Raw genomic sequence first — 25386 nt, 5'->3', positions numbered from 1 at the left:
TCTGCCTTCGCCGGTACCCGTCCTGATGATAAGACGGGATTTCATCTCCGGGATAATCCCGAAGGACGTCATTTCGGGAGATACACCGTGGGCGGCGCACAGGTGCCACCTTGCACCGCCCCACCACTGGACCGACAGTCGAGTACCGGGCGCCCCCGCACCCGCCACCTGATAGTCCCTACGGGGGCTGAGCGGGAGCTTCACGCCCGCGCCGGCCATCCCGCCTTCTGCGCTGAGGTGCTGAAGAGGGATCCCACTCCCTTTCACGCTCCTCAGCCTCACGGGACGCCATTACCAGGTCACAAAACCTGGCCATGGCCTCCCACGAGCCCTGATCCTCTAACATGCGGGCGACGACAGCCCGCAGGGAGAGGTTTCTCCCCAGCACCGCGACGAGATCTCGCCGCGAGTGCTCCCAACGCGGGCACGTTTCGAGCGCGTGCTGCGCGTCATCGTCCGGGTGCCCGCACTGGTGGCAGCCCGGGTGTGGCTCTCTCCTGCAGACCTTCCACAGGTACCTCCCGAAACAGCCATGTCCCGAGAGGACCTGCGCAAGGTGAAAGGAGAGTACGCCGTGACGCCGATCCGACCATGCCTCCAGCACGGGCACCAGGGCCCCGAGGGTGCGCCGGCGGGTGGCCGAAGTTTGGCCAAGTTCTTTCAGCAATCGCTCTCTCCACTTAGCGTATGCTACATGACGCGCAGCACGCTTCCACCGACCGACAGCCGACGGGCCGGGCGACCGCCTCCGACTCAAGGCCTGCGCCTTACGCCGATATACCGCAGCCAAGATTTCGGCCTCGAGGTCCCAGGGTAGGGATCCGGCGAGAGCGCAGGCCACATCTTGAGAGATGGTGCGGTACCCCCTGATGACCCTCACCGCAAGCGCCCGCTGAGCTCTATGCAGCAGAGCCGCGTTTCTCGCGGAGAGTGCGGGCGACCACACGGGAGCACCGTACAGGGCCATACTGCGCACCACCCCAAGGTACAGTCGCCGAGTACCGGCGCTGCATCCTCCGACGTTGGGAAGAAGACGGGTCAACGCACCTGCCGCCCCCATGAGCCTCGGAACCAGCGCCTTAAAATGGTGGTCGAATCTCCATTTGCTGTCCAGCACGAGGCCCAAATACTTGAGCTTCGGCTGGACAGCAATGGTGACACCCCCGACTACGAGATTCGCGCCTTGAGGTGGCCCTTTCCGAGCTGAGTGGAAGCACACTGCTTCGGATTTTTGGAGGGCCACCTCGAGGCCGAGTCTCTTTATTCGTCTTACCACAGTTGCCACTGCAGCCACAACCAGGACGGCTGCTGACCGGTAGTCGTCTCCGCGAGCCGTCACCAGCGTGTCGTCAGCGTAGCAAACCACTTCGACGCCAGGCAGGTTAGCCCCGCGGAGGACCCAGTCAAAGCCTATATTCCAAAGGAGTGGACCCAGTACCGACCCTTGTGGAACCCCACGCGACACTGTTTTTCGTCCCCACCCACTCCGCTCGGGGAAGATCACCGCCCGCCCTGAGAGATAATCCTCAATCAAATTACGGAGACCGGTGGGGACGCGGTGAAACCGTAATGACTCCACGATCGTGCTCCAGGGGATCGTGTTGAAAGCGTTGGCAATATCAATCGATACAGCCAACAGTACACCTCCCCCAGAGCACGCCTGGTCGGAAAGATCGCGGACCCGTAAGACCGCGTCCACGGTCGACCGACCTCTCCGGAAGCCATATTGGTTGGACGCGAGATCCGGCCCAATGTTCTCCAGGTGCTGAACAAGACGCCCGGCAACCACACGCTCAAGGAGCTTACCGGCCTCGTCCAACACTACTATCGGGCGATACCCGGAGGGCTCGTCTCTAGGGCGATCGTCCTTCGGGATAAGCACCAGCCGGCCCGTGCGCCACGGCTCCGGGAACCTGCCCTCGCGGAGGCACCTGCTAAACAGCCTTCGAAGTGCAGGTCCCAAACCATCCTCAGTTAAAGCGAGAGCCCATGCTCGACTCGACAGGCCGTCGGGGCCTGGTGCTGTACGCTTCACGCGCATCCTCGCCACTGCCGCCTCAAATTCCGCCTGGGACACACCTTCCAGCTCTCCGCCGTCAGCGACCTGCGCCGTTGCCATTACAGGGGGGATGAAGGCCGTTCGGGATGAGTCCGGAAATAGACCCCCGACCACCCGGTGCAATGTCTCGGGCGGCAGTGTGCTGGTCGTAGGGGGAGCCCATGGGCGAAGCGCATTGCGCGCTAGCCTGTAGGGCCGCCCCCACGGATCACGATCAAGCGAGGCGAGCAGATCATTCCAAGCGGTTTCCTTCGCCTCTCTGATGGCTGTGCAAAGGGCCCTCACCTCCGTCCTGTACACCTCATAAAGGCGGTCCTCCTCCTCAGGGTCACGATGCGTCCTTCGACGTCGGCTTCGTTGGTACGCACGTCGACTGACGTCGCAGGACTGACGCAGGCTGGCGATCTCATCAGTCCACCAGTATACGCGGCGCTTAGGAGCAAGAGTTCTGACGCGAGGCATTGCGGCATCGCATACCCGCGACATTGCCTCGCGCATACGCTCCGCCCCCACGCTTACATTCATCGGCTCACCGAGGGAATCGAGGCGCCAGGCCTGGACGACAGCCGCCTCATTCAGCCGTTCGACATCGAGGCGCTTCTGGGCCCAACGAGGACCCTCCACGCCGCCGCCGCAGAATAAAGAAGTTGATGTCACTTCTGGGGCTACAGCAATGCTGAAACGGATGTAGCGATGGGGCTACCCCACCCTTCGAACCGAAACGCATTACTGCTTCACGGCGGAAACAGGCGGGGTGGTGGTACCTACCCGTGCGGACTCCCAAGAGGTCCTACCACCAGTGATTACACAAATTATAATTTTGCGGGTTTGATTTTTACTACACGATGTTATTCCTTCACCGTGGAAGTCAATCGTGAACATTTGTTGAGTACGTATTTCATTAGAAAAATTGGTACCCGCCTGCGGGATTCGAACACCGGTGCATCGCTTCATACGAATGCACCGGACGTCTTATCCTTTAGGCAACGAATACTTTTTTAATAAAACATCGTGAGATTTCCACGATGTTTTTATCACTGATGGTAGGCTTCATTCTAAGGCTCTAAGCTATAGACTCAACAGTCCGTTATATTTCTAAGGGAAAGCAATCATGCGTTCCGGTTAGGATAATGGATAACCGCTGTATATTTATGCTGAAACTTCAATTTGTTTTAGCCGAGTGATGTCTTTCGCACTGCGATATTAAGACTCCAGTAAGCGTTTAATATCAGATGAGTCTTGAACTCATTCAAGGTTCTGAAGTACCAAAAAAATAACCTGTTGAAAGCAAGGTGTTAATTAAAACTAGCGCTCGGGTGTCGAAGCTGGACGCCTATGCGTTTTTTTTTGTCATGATCCGAATGAAAGTTATGGTTTACCCTTTTTGTTTTGAACAACGCGCGATTTTAACAACTTTTTGATTGGATGCATACCGTGCAGTAAAGTTTGTCGATTTTATAACACAACTTTCACGAAGTTCACAAATTGAGACGTAAATAATATTTGAAATATTTTAGAAAAAAAAAACAATTATGTTCATCCAAGTATCTGAACTTGTTTACCGTTGTGGTATAATTTTGATAACCAAACATCCAGGGATATCCCTAAACTTTTGTTCGGACCAACAGTCAGTACAAGGATGTCTCATATTTGTAGTTCAAGCTTATTTTAATATTTTCATCAAAATCAAAATCAAATTTTTTGTATTAAAAGTTTGAATGTTATTTTCAGTAATATATTGAGTCAAGCTTGGATAGTACTCTATCATTAGACAACTCGATATTATTTAAGTTAAAAATACGTCAATTTTAGGTTGTGTAAATCAAATTGCGATCACTACTTGTTCTGACATAAGTGCGGGCTTAAAAAAGACCGCTATAGCAGCCCAAATGACAATAAATTACTATGCCGACGTAAAAAAAACATTCATTTGCTCAGCTAAGCACAAGTACTAGTCGTTTAAGTGAGTTCATTTTTCGTGAGCGTGCAATGTCAACACAAGATGGCGGATGACTCCCGAGACCACACGCGAGCTCGAACCAGACGCAGATTGTAACAAAAAAAAAGGTTAATTATAATTTACACAAGTATCTTGTATTTAATTATAAGTGTGTGCCAGTATTTTATTTGAGGTTTCGTGGGTCCCTTTTTGGTTGATATTGATATGTTAGAGTAATAAGTCGTGTGACACCATATTTAAATTTATAATTTAAGCAAGACTTTAATTGCCACTACTGAAAACTGAATAAAAAGATAACGTGTTAGATAGCGTGCGGGCAGGCGCGAATGAGTTTCATTGATCTAGCGACACTGTTATCGCTTGATTATTTTTACTCTTTGTTATACTGTATGCGAAAAAGCCGCAATCGAATGAAAATGTGCTCTTGAAAATCCCTTTTTTGACTTCATTTAGAAACACTATAGCTAATTTTATTTTACATTCTGATTTGTCTGATTTGTGATTGGATTTGACTGACGATGTAGAAATTTATATACAGCATATTCGTTAACAAATTAATACACATACTAATACTACTAAATATCAAGTATCAATTAATTAGTCTAATCATTGTACTTAAAGTTCGTTCAAGAGTCGCGATCACTGGATCAACAGCATTTCTATACTAATTTTACTAAATACATATTATGTGCTTATTTAAAAGATTTAAGAATCAGGTTTGTGTACAGCCTCAGGTAACAAACCTGTTTTCTCAGCTTACAAAACAAACTTTGTTAAAGACGAACACACTCGTTGAATGTCATCAAGAACTCGGAAAACTTTTAAAACATAAACATCGCCTTCATTTTCGAAACTGGAAGGCAGCTACGATTGAGTTTCTTGTTACACATACTTTTGTGATAAATAAACACGCTGTTGTTTTTGGAATCATGGGTATTCAAGAAATTCGTTAGTTAATTGAAAAAATAAAGACCGTGGTAGTGCTTTATTATTTTTAATTGTTTCTAGCGTAAAACCTGCCCTTAATGTGTCGAAAATGTTATCGGGTTGTAACACATCCTGGTTAATACCCGCTCCGTGTGGGGACGGCCCTAAAATGAATCGTGCTTGGGAGTTTGACAACTTTGTAATGAAATATGCTCTCGTTGTGTTCCGTGCAATGAAATTAATCGCCTCTTGTTTTATATCTGATAACAAGCCGTTTCATCCCAGTTTTAATAAAACGTCACGTGTTAACTGTTATTAAAATTACAGAATCGGTCCATGCGACTTATTGAATTCTATTATGTCATTTAACTTCTGCTGTACATTGATCGCTTCTGACTACCATGATAACGAAATTAAATATGAAAAACATTCGTTTTGTAAATTTATTTAAAAACAAAAGTGTAGGAATTTAATCGAAAAATACCTTTTTTTAGTGGAAAAAGTTTCTGAAATATTTAGATTTTCGTTTTATATATAAATGCCTGACTTCGATATTCCTTTAAAATCCTGAGGTAATAAACAATATAGTAATGCAAGTAATATTTCATATGAGACAAGTATTCTCAATAACCCAAGGCGCTCTAAGTAATCTAAATTAAGCTCCATTGGATATAGCGGGCACATAACTTTGCCGACACAGTAAACTTTCACAGAGTTCCTCATTTATGATTAATACAACTGTCAAATACTTTGCTAATATGAATTGCTATGAAAAACTCTTCGAGAGTAGGCGACTTTTCATAAAAAGCTTTGAAATTATTTAGTTTTTCGTAAACATCACATTCTTATTATTATTTTTTTCTACCTAATCTGATGGTCTAAAGAGACCATATCAGCGTCACCGAGCTAGTAGGTAAGCTCACGGGGCTCAAACCTGATGACGTTGCTAACACGGACCCTAGCAAGAACCGTGCTTCGCAGAATCTACCACCGGACCGGAAACGCAACCCACTGAGAAGATCCAGCGAGAAACTCAGTGGGCTGTGTCTGTGGGTTAATTTACTCGCCGAGCCCTTCGTCGCAAGCGACGGGTTCGATCAGAACGATGACCGGCACATTCAATACTACAGATATTGTACATTACAAAGCTATACGCATAGCATAAGTTTGATTTGCCGTAAACTCCCATATTTTATTGGGCGTTTGTGTATTTGACAGCGTTGAGCTTGGCATAAAAAAAACATCATTTTCGTTAATACAAAGCGTCGCTGGCATTTTCGATTTTGAAAGTAAAACATCAGTCGATTCCACGTAAATAAACGAAGGTAAATTGAATCGTGGGAACAAACTAAAACATACAGTAAAACTCGGCTCCAAACGTGATATAACCGAATTTGGACCTTGATTCCGAATATAAAAAAAAAAAAAAAACGCATGTGAGTTTTTTTAACGAAAATCCTTGCGGTGATTTCAATGGGATTGTAACTAAAACTGACCTCGATTGCTCACGTAGTTGAAGGTTTGAGATATATCGGTTTTAGTATGATGTATTTCGTATAAGCATAAAACGATTTTCCTTTAAAAAAAAAAAGAGATACCGGATATTCAAAGATTTATGTTAAATAATTTTGTCGGATTAATAATGTGTAATTATCCGGATATGCATTCGGTTAACTTTACTGCGTAATTGAGTTGTAAGTAATATATGTCTGTTTACTAACTCGAAAGTGAAATTGAGGACCCCTCCCGGAGCAAAGTAGGGTTCGTAGTTGGTAAGTTCCGGGACATGGGTGGTCAGCATGTCTCAGGTTTCCGCATTTAATTTCATAGTAAAGGTCGTTACGAATTTTTTACGGAATAAGCATTGTTTTTCTTCCTCGCTCTCATACTTTACCTACTGTAAATGCTAAATATTGTAGAGATATTGAATTATGACAACTTTAAAAAAAATGCAATGTGGTGATGCGTTATGGGTCTAGCAGTAGTTTTTTTTTATTGCTTAGATGGGTGGATGAGCCCACCTGTTGTTAAGTGGTTACTGAAGCCCATAGATATATATATTATTATGTATATATATATATTTTATTGCCCTTGTAGGCAGACGAGCAAAAGGCCCATCTGATGATGAGTGGTTACCGTCGCCCATGGACTTCAGCAATGCCAGGGGCAGAGCCAAGCCGCTGCCTACAACGCAAATGCGCCATCCACCCTAAGATAGAAGTTCTAAGGTCTCAGTATAGTTACAACAGTTTCCCCACCCTTCAAACCAAAACGCATTACTGTTTAACGGTTAAAATAGGCAGCGGGCTAGCCATAGCCATACTAGCGGGCTTGCCAAAAGTTTTCATATCGTGAAAATTAGACTAATACGTGGTACTCAGTCGCCGTGCTATCTACCTTCTCCTATTTTAATTTTAAGCAATCCAGGAATTCATTTTAATACGGTTAAAAAAGAGAAATTTTAAAAATGGGTCAAGGCGCGTAGCAGTTTAGTGACAAACATGTATTTTAATTATTTATAAACTAGTGGAAACGTCACGCTTTGCTACAACTAACGCAAAATGTTTGAGAAACATCAATTTCTTAAAACTACTCTAGCACTATCTATTCGTACGTTAATAGTACTCTGCCAGAAGCCTTTTCCGGAACGCCAGCTTTTTTTTTTCCTACCTAAGCTGATAGTCTAGGGAGACCATATCAGCGTAGCCTTAACTAGTAGGTGAGTTAAAGGGACTCAAACTTGACGATTTTGCTGACACAAACCCTAGCAAGATCAGTGCTTCCCAGAATATACCACCGAATCGAAAACGCGACCCACTGAGAAGATCTGGCGAGAAACTCAATGGGCTGTGTCTGTGGGTCAATTTACTCATTTTTATCAAAATCATATCAATGGTGTAGGAACGTGTAGAGTATAAATTCACATTTTAAAATCGATTTTTAAATGTATATAATGTCATTAGACATTTAAATTATTATCTGATAAACACAATGTGACATCAGAGAAATCGAATGTAGAAAATCTTCATGGCTTTGTTTATACGTGATCGCACACAAGGCCTTCACGTATAGCTTTTCCGATTGTACTTAAACTTTATGCAGTTATCGTTGGAGCTTTATGAATAGTATGTGACATGCTTAGTAAACTAAGATTAATATTTTGTTTTACGTAGCTGTATGAACAGGTTCATGGCCCTTCGACCTCACAACGTGAATGCTACCACCCGCCTTGAGACATGAGGTCGTTCTTTTAATTATAACGAATGACAGTGGTGAAATCCTAGAACAATTTGCTTTGCAATTCGTTCACGATTGGCGATTTCACAATCTTATATACTTTGATTTTAATGTGTTTATTCCAGAGTAAAGTTTCAGGGAAAAATGTGGATATTTGGTAACAAGTTCAGAACAGTTCAAGTCGTTGTAAGTGAAAGTTTTAGAAACTTAGCATTGTTTTCATTACCTCGGCAAATTTGAACGCCCAGACTTTCGGGAGTTTAAAGACGGACAAAAGGTCAAAAAATATAAGACCCCACTCCTGAAATTCGTACAACAGAAGTAGCTTTCTATTTCACCCTCATAAACGAATCTCAACATTCAATCTTCAGAGAAGGCTTCATGATCTTCATTGATTTAGCATTCAAACTGGTTCTAGGCCGGTGGTTGCGCAACTTAAGATCCCTAATGCTCTAGATGTAGGGAGACGGCTGGAATATGAGTTAATCTAACATCATTGTCCATATCACTGGAGCCTGTAGACATCACAGTCCGAATATCGTTGCCCACCACGTGATTTAAGCGCGAAGTCCCACCCTCAAACTGGAACGTGAGACCAATTCCTTCATCGGGAAATTGTTAGTAGTTATTCTCTACCCTTCTCTCTACTCTTCTCTGAGAATGTTGTGAACCTGAAAGAGTAGGTAGCAAACCTATATTCTGCCTATACTAGTGTAAAGTTTGCTGTAATATAACTATAATATAAATCTTAACATTTTAAAATTAAGACATTTTGGGATTGCCACGTGGCAACAATGTTGGTGGGATCGATGACGATAGTAAGAACATATTAGGCATATTAAAAACGGCAAAGATGCAGAAAAAAAAAACGTGGAAGACAGAGGAAGACTGTATACTTTGTAGTGAGCACGTACCTAAAAAAATTTTAAAGTGTTTTTTTTTTATTGCTTAGATAGGTGGACGAGCTCACAGCCCACCTGGTGTTAAATGTTTACTGGAGCCCATAGACATCTACAACGTAAATGCGCCACCCACCTTGAGATATAAGTTCTAAGATCTCAGTATAGTTACAACGGCTGCCCCACCCTTCAGACCGAAACGCATTACTGCTAATATAAGCAGGGCGGTGGTACCTACCCGCGCGGACTCACAAGAGGTCCTACAACCAGTAAAAATTTTACTGGATATTACAAATAAATAAGTACAAGTAAACTACTGCAGTCTATGGTATTATTTTCTGGCTGCTGGTAGCGTAATTTACAATAGACTGCGGGATCATAGTAAATCTTACTATCGGATTTATAGAAATAAACAAAAATCGCAGTCTCTATTTTATTGCACAATGTTTTCTACCTTCAGCGCTCAAGTCGTTTGTTAGAACGCGTTAGGCACTAAAGGAAATTGATACTTACCGTAGGAATTTGAAGACAGATATAGTTGCATCGCTCGGTGCGTATAGAGCATATTGATCGATTATTAACTAGACAGACTATTATGTGTGACGTCTAATTAGGTATTTACATGATTGATAGATGCTTGTTCCATTTGCTTATGATTGTAATGGATTGGAGATTTACAATAAATGTCCAAAGCGATACTGATTCATGAATATAATAAACAAACATATATGATAGAAACAGTGGTACCACTAATTTACACACATATTACCATGACTACGAGTTAATTAATTACCTTTTGAAAATGTCTCTCGTCCTCGAAAAACTTCAAATAAATTAGCATAAAACATTCTACTTCAATATTTTTTTCCTGCTAAATTATGAACGTCGGTTTTCAATATGGAAGCCATGCATGTGCTCCCTTTATTTATAACATAGCCATGAATGTATATTTTTTTTCAAAAAGATTCTGTTTTTAATTTAAATCGTAATACATATTGATTTTTGCCTAAGACTAAGCTCTTGTTAAATGGAAATTAGGATCGATTCGTGAATCTAAGTAAGTAAGGATCCAAGAAATCTAAGTAAGGATCCAAACCACACAAAAGATTAATCTTGTTAAATTCCGTTCGATTATTTTGTATATGCCTTATTTTTTTTATATTTTTCCCACAGGAGAAAATCGCCGGATACCCACCGAGGGGGTGGGAAATGTGGGAGTTGAACCTCACTAAAAACTCCTGCCGCTCACAGCAAAGCTATTTTAGAACAGATATCTATGCTATTGACACTGTCAGAAGATATGAGCATGTGGGTCACAACTTCAATTTCCCACTTAGACAGGATTCAAAGTATCACATAATTTTAAATAATCCGCAGAAACAGTTTTTTTTAATTTAGAATATTTGTAATGAATGGTATGGAGGAAAGCTTACGATGTTCTGTGGAATGCGTATCACCGATGCCTATTATAGACAACGTAACTGTAGCCTTGAGATATGAGTTGAATATTCTAATTTTATTGTTTTCCGGCTATATCTTGCATAAACCCGTGCTGAATCACGTTACACGATACGAACAGTAATTAAGTAAACAATTTAAAACATTAAGAACCTTCGTTCACTTTTCCCATACAAAACAATCAAAGAAGAGGAAGACAAATAATAAATCATAGATTAAAAAAACGTGTAATGAGCCGGTGATGGGCGTAAAACCTAGTTAAGACATGCGTTAAGTAGAATGCGTGGGTCGACCATAACCCGAAGGTGCGGTCACATTCCATTTAACTTTAGGTTCTCGGGTGCAAGGCTGCTAACACTCATGGGCAACACGCACACACCCGCAGCAAAGAGGGAGCTTATGAATTTAATTAATCCTCAACGATATGATTTGGTACTCAACCCGAATTATGTCTTTATTGCATTAGAAGTGATTTCGTGATTACACTATGTAATTAGTATGTGTTCTTAGTAAGGAAGTTTGGAGTGTGATATTATTTTTGAAGTGGTTACTTAAAATCACGTGACTCAATAAAACGATGACACATTTATTTGGAACTAGCTGACCCGGTAGACTTCGTAGTGCCTCAATCGATAAATAAAATACCTAACCTTTTGTATAAAATAAACTTAAAACAAACAAAAGGAATCCGCCCGACAGGGGACACATCAAAGAGAAAATAAAATTGTTATTTTTATTTAATTCTGAGCATTTTCATATTTATCTACCTTTTAAACCTTCTCTGGACTTTCACAAATAATTCAAGACCAAAATTAGCCAAATCAGTCCAGCCGTTCTCGAGTTTTAGCGATACTAACGAACAGCAATTCATTTTTATATATATAGATTAGGTATTGAAGCTGAAATACTGATATCTATTTTGTGATTCAATATTTTTAATCTTAGTGTATATCTACCGATATAAATATAAGTATAGCGAGACAAGTAAACAATGTTTAAATTACATACATTCTTTCATTGTTATGGTACCAGTACACCGATCGCATCTGTTTGTATTGTCAGATTATCGAAAACGTTTAATCAGAATTAACGTAAATCCTGTTGTATCATACAGCGTTTTTAACAAGCCAGCTTTTTCGGAGTAGATTCGAAAATTATTTTGTAATGTGTGAACGTAACTTTATAAATTTGATATACCTAAAAATAGCTTCAAATTACGAGACGTATATTTAAAACTTCCAAACATGTCAGTTCTAGCTTAGTTAATCTATACTAATATTATAAAGAGGAAAGATTTGTTTGTTTGTTGGTATTAAATAGGCTCCGAAACTACTGAACCGATTTGAAAAAATCTTTCACTGTTTGGAAACTATTTCGAGTGACATAGGCTATAATCATTTTTGAAAAAAAAATAGGGATCCTTACTAAAACTCCAATAATGTAACCAAGGTGTAACAATATTACCTAAAATATTCTTTACATCGCGTGCCCTGCGAAAACTATTGATGATAGAATAAAATAATGTACTACGACTTTGTAGAACACATTATTATTTACAAAAAGTGTCCTAACTATTATAGTTACGCCGCAATAAGTGTTCTTTTATTTAAAAAAATAAAACAACGTCAAATTCGTTGAAGTTTTTGTTAAAGACCCGAGGCGTTTTTTGTTAAAGGCCTCTGGTTTTCAATATTTTGTTTACGAATTTATGCCTTCTGCCTTAAAATACTTTTAAGTACTACAATGAAGCTCTCAAAATGTGACCAGCCTAAATAATTGATCTAGCTTAGTCATGTAGCTTCTCAGTGGTCATACATTATGTAAATCTGCCGTAGTATGACCAGTAATAAGCGCACGAGGCAACTAGGTTTCTGTTGATATGCAGCTGTGAAGACTTGGTTAGCTGACGACATTGACTAAATCTACACGGTAAGCCACAGGCGAATACACGATCACGTGCTAAGTAAGATTAATTAATTATTTGTATTCAAACAGTCCTGAGTGGACCGTGATATTAAACGCTACAACCGTAAACATAAATAGTATATCTTCATAAAAACCAAACAAGTATATCACACTAAAAATAGTATTGTGTATTAGAGTAAGTGTATTGGAAAATAGCACTGACCAACTTGGATATGTTCACCGCGGTCCCGTATTGTGTAGCCAACAGATAGCAAAACTCGTTCCATTTCCTTAATCAGTGTTAACAAAATTGAAACAGCACGTTTCAGTAATAGAGATTATAAAAATAAAATGAAATAAAAAAAGGAAATATAAAAATAAAATAAAAATAAAGGGCATCAAAGATAGCGACCGTTCTGGGGAACTTAAGTATGTTCTGCTTTTCGTTTATCTGAGAATTGTGGAAAAACTTACGTAGACCCGTTTAGAGTTTAACAAATAATCAACATTTATGAGATAGATTTTATAAGGGTACGATTTGGATTGCGCGACAATAGCGCGCGAAATACTTTCGAATGGAAGTCGCAATTTATTTCGCTTTTGTGAATTTTATCGCGTGTCTCCGCCGCACCATTTGTATACTCACATTTCGTCCCATCGCTGCGTCACTTTTCAGCTGGTTTTCATGCGATGCCCTTCCACTCTCGTCGACTTACAATTCAGTATTCTTATCTAAATCATTACGCGTTAATTTGCCCATACCCGCATTCCGATGTATCAAGCGGCAATTTAGCTAAGCTGAAATTTGTCAATCTGTACCCAATTTTTATCCAAAGTCAATTTGTATGTCTCAATTACCCACTGAGATAAATCGTGCTACTCTTAACATATTGTCGAATATTACTTGTCCACGTGTAACGATAATTGAGTTCCCAGTAAGCTTGCTGGTAGTTGTAGCTTGTGTTACAAAGAAAACCTATATATTATGTGCATTGACTTGGTCCTTTTTGCTGAAATTTTAATCAGATAAAGATAAAGCGGCCTATTTATAATAAGCATTTGAATTTAATCCAATTTCGCAAATGGAAAGATAAATTTATAATAACCTCGTACCATAATGTACCATTGATGCAAAGGGAACTAACTATACGGGGAAATTAAAAAAAAAATAGTAGCGATGATACTATTATGGATATGATATACAGATACAAAAAGCTCAGCACGCAGGCAGGTCAACAAATCTGTGTTTCCTGAGTAATAGACAGATATAGTAGGTATTATTTGTTAGATCCACTAACCACAACCAAGTATGTTGTTTAATTAGGAAAAACCAAGCTTACTGCGGATTTTTACGTCGAGTAATCATATCTTCGTAGATCAGTGCATAATAACTTACAAAAACAACATTAGAATTGACATTATTTATTAACCTCTATTTTTGCCGATTTCTCACTTTAAATACTTCATTTCAGACAATGTTCTAAGGTTCATTTTGTTTTTGAAATTAACTACCTTCACACTTCTTTATTTTATAAAAATAAATCTGAGTTTGGGGCTAGTTCCTTAATTCGTCCTTAAACGTCTAAGAGTGTGGGTATTGGGCCGTGATAGAACTGTATTAAATTAAGTAAATTGCTCTTTCGCTTTTTCAATTTCCTTAAAACGAATTGTTAATGGCTCTTAATTGGACGAGAACGAAGATCAATTTTACTCACACACTTATAAAATATCATTAGATTAATAAATTTTCATCGGTAATTGAATATAGAGATTGACACAAAAATAAACACTCTGTCGCCATTATTAATCATCACCAAGTTCATATTTTTTGACAAAATATTTCGGTTTTCAAATATTTACTTTTCTAAATCTCATTCGAATCACGGTTAACGAGTGTATTTAGCATAAAGCGATTGACTATAACGGAGCAGATAGCTGCCGTAGGATAGGAAGTGAGATAGTCTTCCGTACTGTGAATTTATTGAGTGTAATTTGCGACATTGCTCTACTGCGCTGCAATTCTGGTCTCGTTTTGACTCCGAATACTTTGTGAAACACAATTCAGCGTAAAAGATTGGGACCTGTCTGGGCTTTCGCTGTTTTTATGTGGCTTAAGTTTTGTTGGCATAGCGCCATAGTTCGGGTGTATTTGCGAATTGGAAAGAAAGATCAAGGCACCGCGCGTCGGGGCATTAACGAATAGTCGTTTTATCAGTGTGGTTGATAAAAGGGAATAGCTACTTTTTATAAGACCAAACGGACAACGTCACCGTCTAACTCGTGGAAAGCCTATAGGCATCAAAACGTAAATTCTGTTAAGGTGTATTACAGTATTTACGTTGCAACCCAATGATCGCAGTTGAATTGAAACCAGATAATTAAAACAGGAATAGATGAAAAGTGTTATGCGAAAAATAGCAATTTTCAATTAGCAAAATTACATAACCGCAGAATCTGTTAAGGTTGTCGCGGAAAATGGAGTGTGGTCAGCCGCTGACATGATAAATAATGACTAAGTAATTGAAAACTCAACAGTGATCAGTCGATTTACAATACTCGATAATTTAGTCTCAGGAACTTAATGATACACAGCTACGCTTTTTGTATTACAGTTAATGCTTTACGATAAAATGTAATCATATTTATCAGTCTAAAAATCTTACATGCTCTTACGTGACAGAAATAACAGAATGACAGAATATTACGCGATTAAAAATAAAAAGATCACAAACCATTTGATTGAAATTGGGACGAGACTCGGTCTTATAGTCCTAACTGTTATTATAATTGCTATTTTTATACACTAGGTGAGTAAAAAACAAAGGTGAGTAAATAATCGCAGGAACAGCCTGGTATTGGACCTATGGTAAGGTGCTGATCAGACCATTAGCCACCGCTAACCAAATAAATTATTGTTTTAAAATATATATATTCGAACTTATGCTATGGACACGATCAATGTACTCGTTGCAACGCACGGCGGACTATTTCAAATATTGTTTTACTTCATTTTTTTTTATTGCTTAAATGGGTGGACGAGCTCACAGCCCACCTGGTGTTAAGTGGTTACTGAGCCCATAGACATCCACAACGTAAATGCGCCACCCACCTTGAGATATAAGTTCTAAGGTCTCAAGTATAGTTACAACCGCTGCCCCACCCTTCAAACCGAAACGCATTACTGCTTCACGGCAGAAATAGGCAGGGTGGTGGTACCTACCCGCGCGGACTCAGAAGAGGTCGTACCACCAGTAAACTCGTAATGTATATGAGTATACTCGTAATGTGTTATAAACTATTGAATTTCACCAGCTAATCAGTTTAAACCGGTCTAAACTACAGTTTAGCATTATTTTAACGCTTACTAAAAATATCTCAACATTTTACTCCATCGTTTACTTAGATCAAACGAGTCAATTTTCTTTGATTTATGTCGAACTAATGATCCTTGTTGACCAAAAGGTCAATCTTAAAATCATCTATTAACATCCAATGGGGCTCTATAAGAAATTGTAATTGTTTCTTATTGTTAGCTCATACTTAAGACGAGTTATAATTACTTGATAAAGTAAATTAAAAATGACATCAAAGACGCGCCGACGGCTTCTTTCATGTTCATTTACTTAGTGAAATTACGAAAAATGTCAATTGTTTTACCGTTACGCATTACGTTCCGCATCTTATTAATTTTATCCCCTTAAAAGCGGCCTCCAAATAAATTAAGCTGTTTATTGTAACCGTGTTGAAACAATCAATGCTTTTCAAGTAGTAGATACTTGGAAAGCTTAAAGTACATCTTGATATAGTATAATAGAAAAATTGTGGTGTCTGGGTATTATTTAATAATATCAGATATTAATCCTGTTTTTACCGTCAATTAGGAATTCTGAGAATGAGTATTAATTTAACAGGACAGGAATTTAACAGGAATTTTAGGTTTATCTACTCGCAGATTTAGATTAATTTGATGTCTTACATTTTCTGTTGTATTTAGAAAATAACTTTATCAGAAAAGATCGAAAAAATAACATCCAATTTTTTTCTCGTAGCTCTTCAACTATATAAACAAAAAACGGCTGACAACCAGATGATAATAAGGTACTGATAAATTTTGTCTATGCCTACCTATTTATAAATAGATAGAATAACAAAAATTTCAACTATATTTGACGTTGTTTTATTTTTTTAAATAACTTATTGTGGCATAACTATAATAGTTAGACATATGCTGGCTGCAAAGTCGTAGTATATTATTTTAAACAAAACGATGTAAAGAATATATCAGGTAATTTTTTACACCTTGGGTTATATTATTGGAGTTTTAGTAAGGATCTCTATTTTTTTTTCAAAAATGATTTTAGCCTATGTCACTCGGGAATAGTGTAGTTTTCAAACAGTGAAATAATTTTTCAAATCGGTTCAGTAGTGTCAGAGCCTATTCAATACAAACAAACAAACAAATTTTTCCTCTTTATAATATTATATAGTACCTATAGATTAGTAGATGTTGAATGTTTTTTGTTAATAGTATCAGATTGATAATTTATTGCTATTGTTTCGAAGAATGGCTTTGAACACTATATAAATATTAGAATATACGATGGACGTAAACCATTATTGACTTATCAGTCGATTTTTTTTTATTACCTTAACTGATGAACGAACTCAAGACACACTGTATAAAATGGTTACCGGGCCCATGGTCACAACGTGAATGCCTGACAACGTAAACATAAAAGAATGAACAAAAGTTTTTAATAATTCGAAGTGTCGTTTTTTTTTTTGTATTGGGATCATCGGAATTCAATTTAAGACTTTCATTCTTTGGAATGTCATAATTTCGGTCCTGTTTCGGACTAAATCTAATTAGTCTTCATTTTGTCAGAGTTTTTGGTTAATTTGTCTGGCAGAAGGAAAGCTTTTGTCTTTTTTTTACATATTAAGTTTCTCTGTTTTTGAGCAAAAAAAAAGGTTATTGGATTTCAGTTCATATTTCAGTGATCTTTTTAATGTTGATTATATTAATGAAATGTATATCGACGCTTGAAAGGCAAACGTGACTAAGCGACAATAACTGCTTTGTACATAAATGATAGGCAATAACCATATTCGATGCGCAAAAAATATATATTTCTAGGTCTATTAAAATCATTTCAATCCTACAGCTACTAGCTAGATTCTAATACAGCTAGATTCGTTAAAATATTTTTTTTCTTCAGGTATTTCAACTTTAGATTAGTCTACTGTAAAGTTCACGCATTGTCGCTTAGTCACGTTTGCCTTTCAAGCGTCGATATGGAAATACAAATCGGGATACTACCTTCGTTATTGTATTTTAAGTGGTAAACAGTATTCACCGTCAACACAAATCCCTAATTTTTTATAGCCATCGATGATTCAAACTTAAACGACCATAACCGCTCGGACCTTTTTAATGTCAGTGGCACTGCCAAGCTACTGTTGACTTGATTAAATCGGTCATTTTAAGAGTTTGAAAATAGGTATTATCACTATTTTTTTATTTTATTTTTATTGCTTGAATGGGTGAATGAGCTCACAGCCCACCTGGTGTTAAGTGGTTACTGGAGCCAATAGGTATCTACAACGTAAATGCGCCACCCACCTTGAGATATGAGTTCTAAGGTCTCAGTATGGTTACAAGGGCTGCCCCACCCTTCAAACCGAAATGCATCCGGTTATATCCGGGCATATATTGTGTCTTAGCTCAAAAAAAGTGACGAAGTGTTTCTTTCTAAATATTAGTCTCGATAATATCTACTTCTAAAAAACCTTATTAAAATATACAATTTATTTTGTGAGACATTTTGCATTGGTGGATAGGCATGTTTGAAAACGTTTATGGGTGGTATCACTATCCTACCTATTTCCTGTTACAAAGCCTTCAATTTAAAGGGTAGGGCAGCTTCAGCGAAAGCACATTGTAGGCTGATAGCATTGATTTAGTGAGTGGCGTTACTCACAGGCGGTAGCGAGTGGCGTTATTAAATCGGCATTCGATTTCGTATTATGATAATTTTATTAATAATGGAATACATATACATTTTTTAAGGATAAATAAATGATTATGTCAAGAATAGACGATACGTTTAAATACCGAAACTAAAAAGAACACCAGAGGAACATTTCATTCAAAGTTGGCTGATAAAGCAGGACTTTACACAAAAAAACTGCTCCACTGAGCAACCACTCTGCTAGCGCTAGAAAATCAGATAACAGAAGCCACCGGATCAATTTAAACAGCGGGAAAATCACTGGGTTCATTACGTTTTATAGCATATTTAAGTCTTAGGTTGTTGTTAGTTTTATTTAAAAAATATTTCTAATAAGCTTGTGATACAAGCACAAAATCCCAGTGGTCTCCATACGAAACTCAGCCATGTTTTAATTTAACACGATACCATCATCCCACTACTGTATGTTGATAGGTTGGGAAATTGCTCCTAGCTAAACTCATTCTATAATTAATAAACATAGCTAAATTAATTTCTCCATTATATGTATGTTATAAACGATTTATAGAATTAATTAAGTCATAAGGTAAGATGCGAACATAATCACGGGTAGAAGAAAACATATTTTGTGTTTTCTTAGATATATAGAAGTTATTCTGTAATGTAGTCAGTTAGTGCACATTCAAACAAAAATGAACGCTCAATGCCGATACTTTTACATGAAACAATGCCAATTTCGGAAATCATTTGAATGGAAATTATGAAAAACAATTCATAAATGAAAAACAAAGGAATTTTTCATTACGCATAGTAAAGAAATTAATTGGATTAAATCTGAAATTACACTGAAATGAATTTTGGATGGTCTGATGATCTAAGCAGCATATTCAAAGTGGTTGGAATAGCTCATTAGTTGATGAATTCCGGGCTAAATTCAGGAGTCGATAGCTTTAAAAATGCTGATTAAAATTTTGGGGTATTTGAAAGGCTTTTTTATTACTTTTAATACAATAGCGATTTGGTTGTCTTTTTCGAACGCACGATTTGGAGTTTGGGTAGCCTTGAAAAACAAATACTGGCAGGAAAATAGAAGATTATAGCGATCGCGGTCGCCCACTTTACAAAATAATATCACCTGGTGCTAAGTTATATTATTGTGTCATCGAATTATCACTGTAAAAGAAATGGTAGATTGTATCTAATTTTGTTGTGGTCAAATTTAAAGGAATTTACTCTTTAGAAAATAGTTTAAATTTAGTACTGTTTAACATACTAAACGTGCTTTTAATAGTCTTTGGATCCTTTTGCTTCAATTTTATGTACTTAGGGTCCTATTTCCCGTAGGATTTGTAAACGTAACTGGGTCAATCATGTCGGAAATGTTTTTGTGGTCGAAGGTCAATGCGATGACATTTTTACGAGTCGTCTTTTACATCTGAAATTTAATAATCTTTATTTGTGTTGTAAAGCTTGTTATTCAAAATATTTTTATTATGATGAAATTAATTGCTTGTTGTGGTAGGAGATTAACTTCAGTTAGTCATTTTGCGTATTATTAGTAAACTCACAACACTTTCCTACGTCCGTACAATTGAAAGTTTGAGTTAATAACTTGAGGTGGGTGACAATTTTTTCCTTATGGTCTTTATGAGCTCCGTTAATCAATGATCAAAGTTTTGCTCAATTGCGAAAAATAGATGTCCTTTTTACGGAATTAATAAAAATCCACACACAAAAACATTAAAAAAGCCTTTTAATTACCGTAAAAATATATTGGTTAAATCTAAATATTAAAATATTAATCAATCTGCTTAATTCATAGTAAATATTTTTATGTTATCATTACAATATTCGAGTTTTTGATATCGAGTTTTGATATCGAGTTTTTGATCGCAGTCAGGAACCTAATACTTTTCGAAACTAGAATCGAGTAATTGTATCGCCATCGTCATTGTAGACAGTACATATTTTTATGTTATTATGCCTTTTTTTTTATTAATTTCTGTGTAAAATTGAGTGTTCGTTTTTTAGTAGTAGGATAAATATGTCCTAAAAGAGGTGACTACTAGCCCTAAGCATAAACAAAATGCATACTTGTTTAAGTGGATTTTAATAGGAAATCCCAAAAAAAGTCGTTTAATAGGAAATCCCAAAAAAACATATTTTCATTCCCAAAATTTTTGTGTTACCTAAAGTAACCAAATCGTATCATCTAATCCAGATAAAAATCTTCTTGTCGATCCGAGTATTGAAAATCAAGTTACGTGAAATGAAACTAAATTAATTGACTTTCACTGAGGGAACGTACTTACCGAAAATAGGCCGAAGGGGAATCATAATGATTGATACCAACAATCCCGCTTTGTGCTCCATTCCACAACTCTACACTTTGAACTTTGTGGAGCATAAATAACCGGGCTTGAAACGAAGCTCGGTCTCCCTTGAGGTAGCCCGAGGCTAGTTGCTCCGCTATTTTTCACTAGGCTACCGGGAGGCTGACCCATGAATGGTTATGATTTGGGAGTAAAATATTTTTTCGCAGCTTCAGTTTAGAAACTTTAAATTACCAATTACGATAGGACTCTTGAGGAATGTGATAATGGAGATAAAGAGTTTATCTTAGGAATTGCAAACGCTTTTCCGTTAGTTTTAGTGTTTCTAGTTTACGATGTTTCTATTCCATCTAATATTCTATGATATTTACTTTGATCCAGAGATGAGAGCTCTTGTCTATTCATCGTACGAATATCCTCTTTCCACGTCACCATTGTTTCTATCACTAATGTATAAGAGAATATATACCTAATATCCAATTGCCACAAACGGTGATATGTTGAACCTTAATTTAACAAAATCTTGACTCTTTTTATGTGAATTTTAACTTAAATTCTGAGATTATTATTAGATTTATGATTGTGTACTCACACTATAAAATATTCATATCCAGTTTGGCTGATGCTAGCGTTTCTGAAAATGACTGGCACATTTTGCCGAAAATCTTAAAGATCTAGGTCACTCCTATATTTGAGGCGAGTATGAGGGGCCCTTTCAAAATCTTTCGACTGTACAATGTGGACCACATCTTGCTTTAAATTTCACTACGAAATACTCGATTTTCAAATTCGGTAACAAAATTCTATACTTACCTATTTGAAATTTCAAGAAAAAAATTGCTAAAATCTATTTATATTAAAAAAAGTGCCAGATGATCATCATTAGTGAGATAGAGTCTAGTGAGATGACCTACGAGAAAAGTAGCGAGATAGATCAGCTGCTTTAGTTTTATACGCTTTAATACAAACAATTACTGGTAGGATAACTTATCAGTCTGTACGGGTAGATACCATCACCCTGCCTATTTCTGGCCTGAAGCAGTAATGTGTTTAGGGCAGCCGTTGTATTTTAAAAACTGAGATCTTTGAACCCATGTCTCAGGGTGAGTAGCAGGATTTACGTTGTTGATATTTGTAGGCTCCGGTAACCACTTAATACCAGGTGGGCCGTGAGTTTGTCCACCCATCTAAGCAATAAATAATCCAGTCAAATACTTTTGCCTGGCTACTCTTGATATTAAGCCAATTTACACCTTAGATTTAAAAAAAATATTGTAGAAATGTTTTTGAAGCTCAACCTCTAGTATCTACTTAGTGCTATTATCTTAAGATTTTATTTATTTTCGTTAATTAGTTTTGTAAATGCTGAAGCTACCTATTAAAGTACAGTTTTGAAGTATTTTTTGTTAAGTATTATTATATTTTGTTTGAGTTCCATTATAAATTTTGTCAAAAATATAATATGAATGTATATTAGTAAATCAATTAAAATAAGGAAAAATAATGTAAACATTGAACTCCGCCCAATCTCATCAAATCTATTTAACATATTTTGTACAGGATCTGTTTTTTCTACGATGCTTGATTGCCGTATTTATTATTATTTTGATTTTTTTTTCAATTTCTTTGTAAACAAGCAAAAATTAATTATGCGTAGTAAGTGGTGAGGAGTTTCGTGTAACGGAACTTGTAGGTACTACCATTCGCATATTATTTGTTCTGAAAATCAATTTTGTATTCTGTTTATTAGCGGTTATCACATCGATGAGTGATTCAAACCGTGATGTCTGAAGCCACAGCCACAAAGTTGGGTTAACTTGGGCTAAATTGGGTAACTTCTAAAAGAATTGGTCTCGGGTCTCGAATTAACGAGGGCATAATACTGCCAGATAACCCCGATAAGTGAACGCAAAAAGGATTTTAATTAATTAAAAGGTAAGTTCATATTACGAGTAAGTCATAAGTAAAATCGTCATGGAAGTCTGTTGGCCGCCATAAAATTATCCTTACGGCTTCAAGTAATTTCTTAGGACCCACTCGTAAAGCTGTCGTAAAACAATTGGGAATACGCTAGATGAGGAACAAAGAAATAAAAGGTTTTATTATTGTTTCGCGAGCATCTAACAGAATTTAAATTCAATTATATTACAGTCTTAGTAAATTTACATGTTGATCAAAGCCAGATCACTTATTTTAAAATAATTTATCGAAATTTTACAAAAACAATACTTAAAATATAATGTTTTAATGATATTTTGTTTTATAATGTTTCTCAATAAAATGAAACATCATCATGGTCATAAAAAAAATAATCTTCAGAAAGTTGCACTGACCTCTTATCTCAATTATTGGGATATTCATTCAAAATATTCCTTTTTCTTTTAATTAATTCTTTATTATTTGCGAAACAAAGGACAATGTTAAGTATTGTTCACAATAGTAATTTGATCAACAAGCCATTCGTTCAAGGGTAACGTGAGACTGTCATTACCGGAAAATACTTAGAATCGTAAATAAGCAAAAGGATGTTGTCGAATTCTTCAAATGTTCACGTGTTCACGTCTCATAATGTCACAATTGCAGTCGAGCATTCAAAATTACTCAGCACTGACGTATTGTAAAATATATGAAAATGGTCCGTAAAGTTTATATCATTCTATTGACTTTTATCCTAATGGATCTTGCTTTGGTAAGTCAAGTTTTTGTTGTTCATTGCCGTATTATGTATATTGTAAAAGAAATTTACGAACGCGAAAAACGTGTTATTAAAGTCTATAGTACCATAACGCGATTTCTTTGTATTTTTTTTATCGCTATTGTTCGACTTCAAGTATCTCGGCTCTATACTCCAGAACGACGGCAACATAGACTGGGACGTAGCAAACCAAATAAACGCTGGTTGGGTGAAATGGTGATAGGTCTCTGCAACAGTATGCGATTGTAGAATGCCCCTTCAGCTCAAGGGAAAAATTTATAAAACGGTCATTAAACCTGTAGTGCTGTATGGCTCTGAATCTTGGGTAACGAAAGTAAAGCATGAAAGAGGAGTGCATGCGGCAGAGATGCGAATGTTGAGATGTATGTGTGGAGTGACAAGAATGGACAAGATAAAGAATGAGTATATCAGAGGAAGTGAAGTAGCCCCGGTAATATACAAATTAAAGAGCGGACGGTGAGCATGGTATGGACATGTAATGCGTAGAGAGAAGATGTGACTAGAAAATGTATGGAAATGGTAGTTCAAGGTTGAGGGGGAAGAGGTGGATCTAAGAAGACATGGATGGAGTGTGTGAATGACGATATGAGAGAGAGAGGAGTGAGTGTTGAGATGACGGCTGATAGAAGAGAATGGAAGAGAAAAATTAGCTATATCGTCCCCAGATAGTGGAATAAGGTGGAGAAAAAAAAGAAGAAGAAGTACGCAGATGAAGGTATGATCTGTCTGATCACTAGTCACTACCATTCATTGAAATTAGCAATACCAGAGGTATGTCCAGACAGCTGGATACTACTGCAATCTCTTCTAGCCTCGTTAGAACAATTACATATCATAGAGCTCGAGAAATAGTGCGGAGGCAGTTTATTCCAGAGCCGGTTGGTGGCAAGGCTTTTTTCCAGAAACGCATTGTGTATTAATACAGCAGCTTCAGTATGGCTGAGCTAGGATGACGGGCGATGCGGTAGTATTGCTAGTTGACAAAGTGATAGTTCGCGTCTTATTCAGAAAAATACACGTATAAATTAATTACTACAGCTACTTTCCTGTAAAATTCTCTCTAATTATACTTAAATATTGATAGTAGCAGTACTTTCAGCGTAAAATTTATTCATGAACACGTTTAACGTATTATTTTAAGCTCTTAATGGAAAAAAAATTACGGCCCAACTAACGTAGTAGTTACAGGAGCTTACAACGTGATTGTTGCTAATTGCGTTGAGACATGATTGATGTTTAAGTTTGGTTTGGTAAAACTCTTGAGTCAACCTTTCCAAGTAGAACGACTGAGTACTGTCTTACGGCAAAAATAAGCGGTATCGAGCTCATAATCCTACAATCAGTACCTAAAATTGCTTACAATACTTTTGTTCTTTTCACCTTTCACCGAACCTCACTTAGAGAAAATTGATATCTTTGTCAAATCGAATCATGGAGCGATTTCATTACTGAATACAGCAGACGTCTGTATTAGCTCCTGACGGTTAAAATATGGCGTTGAAATATCAATTTAGTTCTTAAAAATTTACAATGGAAATTGAATTGTAAAACTTTATATATACCGAATTTCAGGTCAATGCTCTTACGTACGATAAGAAAACCCTGGACGGAATGGTGTTAAAAACTCTCTGGACAAAAGTATATACAGGATACGATCCTAAAGTGAAGGAGTTGGCAATTAATACATTGAGAAAGACAGGAGATTACGACAAGCTGATTGTACATCTAATGAAGGTGAAAAAGGAGAAAGTTCAGAAAATACTAAATTTGCTGTCGGAAATTATCATTACATACATGAATTGATTTTCTAATAAAGTACCAGTATTTTTTTATTATTATTTTATTGAGTCTATTCTAACTTTTCCCGCGTAACGTAACGAAGGTTCAAAGATTCAAGAGACCGTCGTTGCTCCTTGAGAT

General features: G+C 37.6%; 2 protein-coding genes across 2 annotated transcripts in view; one reads left to right on the top strand and one right to left on the bottom strand.

The window, feature by feature from the left end:
- Positions 1–25386, bottom strand: part of LOC114244525 (glutamate receptor 1) — a 161174-nt gene that overhangs the window by 85968 nt on the left and 49820 nt on the right. The window lies entirely within an intron of this gene.
- Positions 23233–25289, top strand: LOC114244526 (uncharacterized). Its single transcript, XM_089736310.1, has 2 exons — positions 23233–23439; positions 25039–25289. The coding sequence occupies exons 1-2, from the start codon at positions 23377–23379 to the stop codon at positions 25267–25269; spliced, it is 294 nt and encodes a 97-aa protein (XP_089592436.1). The 5' UTR covers positions 23233–23376; the 3' UTR covers positions 25270–25289.

This window comes from Bombyx mandarina, chromosome 01 (assembly GCF_030267445.1).
Source record: "Bombyx mandarina strain Sakado chromosome 01, ASM3026744v2".
Taxonomy (NCBI): domain Eukaryota; kingdom Metazoa; phylum Arthropoda; class Insecta; order Lepidoptera; family Bombycidae; genus Bombyx; species Bombyx mandarina.
This window is presented reverse-complemented; position numbering and strand designations above follow the sequence as displayed.

What these genes read in the sequence shown, in the direction of transcription:
- LOC114244526 (XM_089736310.1), top strand. Translation starts at nt 23,377, where the DNA reads ATGAAAATGGTCCGTAAAGTTTATATCATTCTATTGACTTTTATCCTA. An exon ending in TCCTAATGGATCTTGCTTTG is followed by an intron (nt 23,440 to 25,038) that starts GTAAGTCAAGTT and finishes ACCGAATTTCAG; the next exon opens with GTCAATGCTCTTACGTACGA.